General features: G+C 52.8%; 1 protein-coding gene across 1 annotated transcript in view; it reads right to left on the bottom strand.

Moving 5' to 3' along the window:
- LOC133629269 (scavenger receptor cysteine-rich domain-containing protein SCART1-like) overlaps positions 1 to 6,844 on the bottom strand; it is a 60,225-nt gene extending 53,381 nt beyond the window's left edge. The window contains exon 1 of the mRNA XM_062019924.1: positions 6,804 to 6,844. Within this exon, the coding sequence (XP_061875908.1) occupies positions 6,804 to 6,844 (41 nt within the window). The remainder of the gene's footprint in view (positions 1 to 6,803) is intronic.
- Positions 6,845 to 8,421: the final 1,577 nt, after the last annotated feature.

An 8,421-nucleotide genomic window follows, 5' to 3' on the forward strand; every position in this document is an offset into this window, starting at 1 on the left:
TTCCCTTTGCATGGAAAGCCAGAAGAACAGGGCAGGGGTTGTGCCCAGGCAGCAAGGTCTGCCTGTCATGCTGATGGGGTGTGTGAAAGAACCTTGCAGAGGCTTTGTCTGAGAAGGCAGCTCCTCTGAGAGGTCTTTTGGATGAACCAAGTTCCTTTGCATTGTAAGCATGCAAAAAGGCAATCTGGGATGACAGGAGAGTCACCCGTGAAGGAACACAAAGTGAGTCCCAGCTCCCACGCCTGCAGCAGAAAGCTCCATCCCTCCCAGCGGGGTTGGAGGGCAGGTCTGCACCTTGAGCAAATCTCCCGGAGCATGGAGGAACAACAGCCACCTCTCAGCAGCTCAGTCCTCCTGAAAGCCTCTGCAGGTTCCTGCTGGGTCACATCCAAGCAGGCAATGCCAGGCTGGGGCAGGGAGTGGGGGTCGTGCAGGAGATGTGGCTGTAGCTCTTGTTCCTTGCCGCGGAAGTTGCGGCTCTCAGCCCAGGATCCGACTCTCAGCTGGGTGGGAAGAAATCCAGCTCTACTCAATGTGAGGGACAGCAGAAATGTTCACTTTATTACAAACAGGCTTCAACTTATAGACAACACAGGCTCCAAGCCAGCCCAGCAACAGCAGCTGATAGGTCATTCAACAAAAGGTCACCTTTTCATGTGCATCCCACTTGTGGTTTCTGCCATAAGGAAGCTGCTTCATGTTTCACATTCTCCTTCCTCAAAGATGTTTACCACTTTTAGTCAAGGACAGCCCGACCTGGAGTGAACAGAACGCGGCCTGCTGCCTACGTGGCAGCAACTACTTTAATCACGGCCCTTACTCTGCTCTTGGTCGTGCACCAAATCCATAGAACTAGAGCCCAGGCTGCCTTGCCCCAGCGGGCCGAGCATTATACCCCGGGATCCATGTCCATGCTCCCTCAACTGTTCCTCCACAGTTCCTCAGACACTTTCTGGAACTGGGGGATCAGAATACGGCCCAACAAACCAAATGTCTCTTTCCTACATGTGCTGGTAGAGCAACTATCTCTTCATCCCATCTGATCAGGTGTTCAGTTGGTCACCTGCATATGCAGTTTTCTGTTTCCTCCTCAAGGATCCTGAAGGAAGCCAGGGAGAGCCTGATGGCCAAAATGAAGAGGAGTCGTGCTCTTGGAGAGGAGCTGGAGCTCTTGATCAGCAAGCTCTGCAGCCCCAAGGAGCTGGCCTAGTACCAGATGTTCCCTGGCGATTTGGTGCTGCAGGTGTTGCCTCAAACAGAGGGTGTCTGGCTGGGACAGCAGTCTGTGGGAAAAGTGGTTTGACCCCAAACGTGGCTTCATGGGCTTCCCTCCAGCTGCACCTCATCCCTCTGAAGATCATCCCATCCCCACAAAGCCCCCCTCAGGCATCACAGTGTCCCTGCTCACCTCAGAGCCACCCACTTCCAGGAGCTGCCTGCCTGGGACACAGCATCAGCATCAGCATTGTCCCAGGAACAATGGACAATGCTGCAGTGACAATGGCAGGAGTTCCTGAAAGAGGTGGAGCCTTTGGAGGAGGAGAGACAGCCTGGTAAGGAGGGAGTCACAGCAGATGAGGGGATGAGCCCTGAGCTGGGGCTGCGACACTCCCTAAACTGGGGATGAGCCTGAGTGGAGACACAACCCCGGCTGCTGAGCATCGCCTTGGGTGAGCGTTACAGCTGCACTGGGCTTAGAGCCCTGCTGGGCTTTAGGTTAAATCCTGTCAGGGATAGGACTGGCTGAAGTCTCATTGGGATTTGGACTGGGTCAGGATGAGGTTAAATCTATCTATTGAAAGTTAGGCCTGGGTTTGCACCCCCCCTGGGATTTGGGCTAGTTTAGGATGAATTGGACTCCTGTATATGTTGGGTTAGGACTAGCTTAGGATTTTGGGGCTTGAGCTAGGTTAGGCTGAGTTCAAATCCTGCCCATTTAGGGCTATGAATGGTGCATGCTTCAAGTACTGCTGAGTTTTGGGCTGGTTCAGTGTTAGGTGATGTCAGAGACATGTAAGGTTTAAGCTGGTGTTTAAGACCCTGTTGAGGTTTGATTTCCAGGTTCACTTCAGTCATGTATATTTAAGGTTCTGTCTGTGTGAGGGTCAGGATCCTGTACAGGTTTGGGCTTGGTTAGGGTTCGGTGAAGTCTGTGCTTCCACCAGAGGCATCCTGAGCTCTGTGTCATCAGCACTGGGCAAGGAACAAGGCTGTCAGGCTCGGTCCCTGCTGTTTGTTTGCAATGGGAACCTCTTCAGCGTGAATTGTCAAATACCGATGAGTAACTTGGACTCTGCATTGGTGAAGTGGATTGGAAGAAGTTAAAAGTAGCCCAAGGGATGGAGCTGTGTCAGCACTCTAATTCTGCCCTTGTGGATGTGTCAGAGATGGAATTGTCATTGTCCAAGGGATGAGCACATTCACTCTCTTTCCTTCCCCCTCTTGCAGAATGTAGAGGAGTGGTCACCTGATGTGTTTGCACACAACGATGCCCGTGGGGATCACGCACTGAAACTCCTTTGCTCTGAACTCCTTGCACACTGGGATCTGATCAAGTGTCTCAAGGTCAGTGGGTAGAAGATGTGTCTCTTCTTCTATCTTGGATTGGATTCCAGTTCTTTCTAATTCTCCTGTGCTCTCTTTGAAATGCAATGTTAGCCCTATTTGAAGGCTTTGTGGACACTGCCCTTTCCCCAGGAAGCAAGAGCAAATGTTATTGAAGCTGTGGTTTTAATTGGAATGGGATCCCTTGAAGCAGATGGGATCCCAATCAGACGTCCCCGTGAAAGCCATGGGAAATGTTACTTGGGAGCATTTGTGTTCCACATAAATGCAAATGTTGCATTTGTTAACACTGATGGGAAGGATGGTGCCATGCTCCTGTGTTCCACAGGCCTCTGAAGTGCTTCAATACTTCAGTACTGAAGTGGGGCTTAGAAGAAAGATGGGGACAAACATTTTAGCAGGGCCTGCTGCACTGCTGGTGCTGCTGGGTTTTAGTTTAGGCTGAGCTGCTGCAGCAGCCTGATGGTGTGTTTGATGGGAGCAGTGGCCTGCAAGGTAAGAGCAGGTCTGTTCTGGATTTGGTTCCCTATGGGGAAAATGCTCTTGGCAGGTTCTCTGTCAATATTGAACCTGGGATCTAAAGCCTTCAGAGGCTTCATCTTGCAGATCCAAAGGCTGACTGAAAGTGCTGCTTGGGCTGACGACTGGTTATGAACGACAGTGTGTTTTCCTCCCTTTACTGTGCTGTGACTCAGGAGGGTACTGGCACAGAGCTCATGATCAGATTCCCATTTGAGCTGCATTAGCCCGTCCCGTAGCTCTGCTGCTGCCCCTCTGGGCTGTGATCAGTGACACTGGTATGTCCAAACTTGTGCTTTCTGTGTGACCACGAGAAGGCAGGAAATGGGGGAAGCTTCCAGCCTTGAGAGAGATGTGGAGGGGTCTGTGTTGCAGTGGTGCAGGCAATATTCATTCAAAGATGTAGAGAAGCTGGGTACTGCACAGGCAGAGACATACACAGGCAAACAGAGTACAACAAACAGAGATGACTCAAAGCCACTCTTCCTTGGCTGGCTGCTTCCTTATATGCTGCTTCTGCCCATGTGATCACCCAGGGCCCAACTGATTACCTTGCAGCACCTGTGTGTGATAATTGCAGTAGCTTGCCAGCTGCATTAACTTGTCCCTGCCATCTTTATTCAAGCTGGCTGCTCCAAGCCACATCTGTGCCTACAGTTCCCCCCTTTTTCTTTTGTGGACCAGCCAGCGTTCAGCAGCACATTTCAAAATTAAAGGTACATGAGGAAAACATCAATATTTTTACCCATGGCCATGAGTTTACAACAAAAGGCCAATAACAGCTCCACTGCTGAACAATACAACACAGAAATCCATAAACTCCAACAGAATGTGATGTGTGTTGCTAGGAGGGACGCACACTGGCAAGAAGGGATGAGTTCTCTGTGCTTCCACTGAGGTTTCTGTTCACTGAATGGAGTTTCAGACTTTTGTTTAACTTCTTTAGCATGCTGATCTGGGAGCTGGAAATATCTCTTCATCCATAGAAAACACACCATTTCTGCTTTCAAGTTTCCATTGGCCGTCCTGTGAAGTTCTCCAGGTCTTTTAATGTGACGCAGATTGGTGGAGGAATTTGCAGCAGCCACAGCTGACAGGTTTTCCATTTCAATAGGGTGATGGGTTGAGGGTGGATCACTTGGTTTTTTCCTCAAGATTGTTTTCTCCATTGCTCTTACAGTCATTAAAGCCTTTTGGTTGATGTGCCTTGATCCACTTTGCTGGAATCCACCGGGGACCTTGCTCTGTAATGCCACAAGCGCAGCCTCTTCCCCACGGGAACAGATCTGCAGGTCCTTGCCACTCTCCAGTAGTGGGATTCTTATACCAAACTTTAGGTTTGTCAGCAAACTCCAAATCCCGACTCATTTGGGCAAAGTATGTCAATGCCGGTGCTTCATTCCGGTTTGCCACAGTTCTGAGATGATTCCCTGTAGAAAGGGCTTTCATGAGTCTGTCTTGAGGGCTCACCCCCTCTTCCCCCGTTTTCTGTTTCAATACCAGCCCCTTTAGAGCTTGGTGAGTACGTTCGATCGTGGCTTGACCAGTAGAGTTCCCTGGGATCCCAGTGGTGTGTTTGACACCCCATAAGTTCAGAAACTCACATGTTCTACTGCCTCTATATCCCCAGCCATTGTCAGTTTTCTCTCTCCTGGAACACCAAGGACTGCAAAGCAACTCCTCCAATGTCTTATGACGCCTCGAGCACTGTCCCTCATTAAGGCTGTGGCCCAAACCATGGCCCAATAGGTATCAATAGTGACATGTGTTGGTTTAAACCTTCCAAAGGGAGCACAGACTGTGATATCCCATTGCCATGTTCCTCATGGTTCCAGGCCCCTGGGATTGACTCCTGCTCCTAGGCCGATTTGATTCTGGCATGCAGGCCATGTGGAAACAATACCCTGAGCGTCCCATGTGGTCAGGTCAAACTGCTTTGCCAGCATTTTCACACCTTGGTGAAAGAAGTCGTGTGATCTGTGGGACTGAGAAAATGTGTCAATTCTTGGCCCCATAGGTGTCAATAAAGGAGCTGCCAATATCTTGTCACCAATTTCATTGCCAGCTGATGGGCCATCTGTTAAGCCCCAATGGCTTCCAATATGTCCAGTGTCATACAGTCAGGCCTGTAACGGGTGCTGTTGATCTCACTGGCCCATCTTCCATTTGAAATTGAGCAGAAATCAATTTATGGGCCGGATAATGATTATTTGTAGTCCCTGGATGAGACAACAAGGCCACTGTAATTCATCAGACTCTTGCAGTGGTCAGGTCAAGAACTCATCTGTGAGAGGAACGAAAATGACGTCTGCCTCAATCCCTGCTGTTGCCAGCAGACATTTCCTGCCCTTAACTATTATTTTCACAATGGCCTCTGGTCTCATGGTGATTGTTTTTGGCAAATTCTATGGCAAAAACATCCACTCCATGATGCTCAATGGGTCTCTCGCTCCGGAATCCCATTGCATCAAGAGTGCCATTGCATGCTGGTTTTGACTGATCACAGCAACGTTAACAGACAAGTCAGGATCATATCAGTGACTGCAGTTATTGACTGTCGTGTTTCCTGTCTTTTCTATCGCTGGTATTGCTGCTTTAATGATTCCAGAGCCCATCCAGGGCAGGGGCAGCGCTGTGGCCGTCACCAAGGGCGCTGCTGATGTCACACAGGGGCTGTTCCAGACCCCACCCGGCGTTTGTGACCTCACCTGGCCAGGGACTATAAAGCCTCCCAGCAGGACAGCCAGAGCCAGTTGGGCTGAACTGTCCTCGAGAGGACTTGGCTCCTTCCCTCGCTACTCGCCTTCCTGATTGCTTCCAGCCATTTCTCATTTGCTTCCCACTTCTCCTCAACTTCCATCCTCTTCCAAAGGTAGAAGCTTTAGCTTCTTTGGAAGCTAAAAGCAATGCTTTGGGCCCAAACATGAGGGTTTAGAGCACAGAGCTGGTAGAGCAGAGCTGTGAATGGAAGGAGCAGCTGGAAACCTGCTCCTAGCAATAGCTCAAGCTATTCCTGTTCCCTTGCCTGGGACTACAGCTTGGCTGCAGCTTGTGGTTTTGGTGTGGTGCTTTAGCCCTGGCTCGGTGCCAGGTGCCCACCAAGTCGCTCTATCCCTCCCCCTCCTGAGCTGGACAGGGGAGAGAGAAATAAAACAAGAGGTTTGTGAGGCAAGTTAAGGACAGGGAGATCCCTCAGCAATTAGTGTCTGGGGCAAAACAGACTCAACGTGGGGAGAAAAGGTTTGATTTATTAATGAACCATTCAAACTGAACAGGGAGAGGAGACCTCCTCCTCTGGAGGTCTTCAAAAGCCACCTGGACATGTTCATAGAATCATAGAATCACAGAATGGTGGGGGCTGGAAGGGACCTTTAGAGACCATCGAGTGCAACCCCACTGCTTTGACAGCCGGTGTGTGTCTGTGGGAAATGTTCCACAACCAGTGTGTGAGTGTGTGTGCAAAGGTTTTATCCTTGACCCTTTGATGATTCCAGAGGCCATCCCAGGGGAGGGGCAGCGCTGTGGCCGTCACCAAGGGAGACAGAGAACGTTGGGTTGTGCTGGTGTCACACAGGGGCTGTTCCAGACTCCACCCGGCGTTTGTGACCTCACCTGGCCAGGGACTATAAAGCCTCCCAGCAGGACAGCCAGAGCCAGTTGGGCTGAGCAGCCCTCGGGAGGGCTCAGCTCCTTCTTTGGCTACTTGCCTTCTTGCTTACAGCAATTTCTCGTTTGCTTCCCACTTCTCCTCAACTTCCATCCTCTTCCAAAGGTAAGGATGACCCAAACTCTCAGGACACGGAAGAGAATGTAGACAGGGATGACAGGAGAGGCTGCTCTGCACCTTGCAGTCCATTTCGATGCTGGGCTCTTCCACCTCCAGAGCCTGGCCAAGGCTATGGGTAGTGTTGCTGTCTGGTGATTCTTCTGTGGGCCTCAAGATGACGCTTTGGAAGCTAAAAGCAGTGCTTTGGGCCAAAACATGAGGGTTGAGAGCACAGAGCAATAGCTCAAGCTATTCCTGTTCCCTTCCTTGGGAGTACTTGACCATGCTGTCCGTTTCTCCTGCTAGATGCTGCTGTGGCTCTGTGCAATGGCTCTTTGCTTGGCCAGCGTGATCCCCTACGTTGTGCCTGGAGCGCTGGCACTGCTGGGCTGCTGGTGGCTCTATTCCCACAGCAAAGAGCAGCCCAGAGCTGATGCTGAAGCTGCAGCAGCTGCTGAGGAAGCGCAGCAGAGAGGAGGGACAGCGGAGGAATCATCGCCCCAAAGGGAAGCCTGTGTCCCTCAGGAGCTGCCTTTGTCAGCAGCAGAGGAATGCCCAGGGACCAATCTTCAGGATGTGTCAGCAGCAACAGCTGAGCCCAGCACTGCTGAGGGTGACACAGCAGGAGCAGAGACAGGAGGATGTGCAGAGGAGAGCGGCGTCCCTGCTGCTGTTTCTGTCCCCGTGCAGAGCACAGTGTCCCGGCAGCGCTGCAGCCAGCCCCGCACAGGGCTCAGGCTCAGGCGCCGACGCAGAGCAGCGCCAGCAGCGCCGGCAGCGCCAGCAGCGCGTGTGGGAGCCGGGCAGGAGCCGAGCAGTGCCCAGAGCGCTCCCGGGGAAGCGGCCACAGGCGCTGAGGAAGCGCAGGAGGAACGAGGGCTAGAGGAGGAATCCCGGCCCGAAGCAGCAGCCGCCGTCCCTGCTGGCTGTTGTGCCCTCCCGCTTCCTGAGAGCGCAGTGTCCCAGGCAGGGCTGAGGCTGAGCTGCCAACCCAGCCCCGCGGCCGGCAGCGCCAGCAGCGTGTGCGGGACCCCGCCGCAGCCGAGCCGTGCCCAGAGCGCCGCTGCGCTGCCGCCATCCCCGCAGGCAGAGCCCCGGGCTGCGAGCGGGGCCGTTGCCGGCTGTGGCACACGCAGCCCCTTCCCCGCCGCTCAGCACACGGCTGCCAGGAGGTTTGCTGGCGGCTGGATGCCGGCGGGCAGCGAAGTGGAGCACGCGCCAGGTAAGGGCTGCTCGGCCCCGTTGGGCTCTTTGGCTCTTGGCTTCCAGATCCTAGATGGTGTGTGCTGGAGAAGGGCTCACTGGGTGTGAAGGGCTGCTGCTCGACTCGGGCCTCCTGTGGTGGCATTCCCAGAGCTGGGCTGGGTGGTCCCCAGGCATCAAGGGAAGCTTTCAGTGGGCTCTGTGTGATGGGACTTGACCCTTTCTGACATCCTGGGGAACCTGACGCAGGAGCATCCCAACAGAATGCGGAGCAAGTGCTCAGTGGCATCTCTCTGCCAAAGGATCTCTTCTCCTGGGCTGGTGTGTGGGAGCTGCGTTGTGTGGGCTGTCTGAATGCTGACATGGTG

The sequence above is a fragment of the Colius striatus genome, unplaced genomic scaffold (genome assembly GCF_028858725.1).
Source record: "Colius striatus isolate bColStr4 unplaced genomic scaffold, bColStr4.1.hap1 scaffold_35, whole genome shotgun sequence".
Classification (NCBI taxonomy): Eukaryota; Metazoa; Chordata; class Aves; order Coliiformes; family Coliidae; genus Colius; species Colius striatus.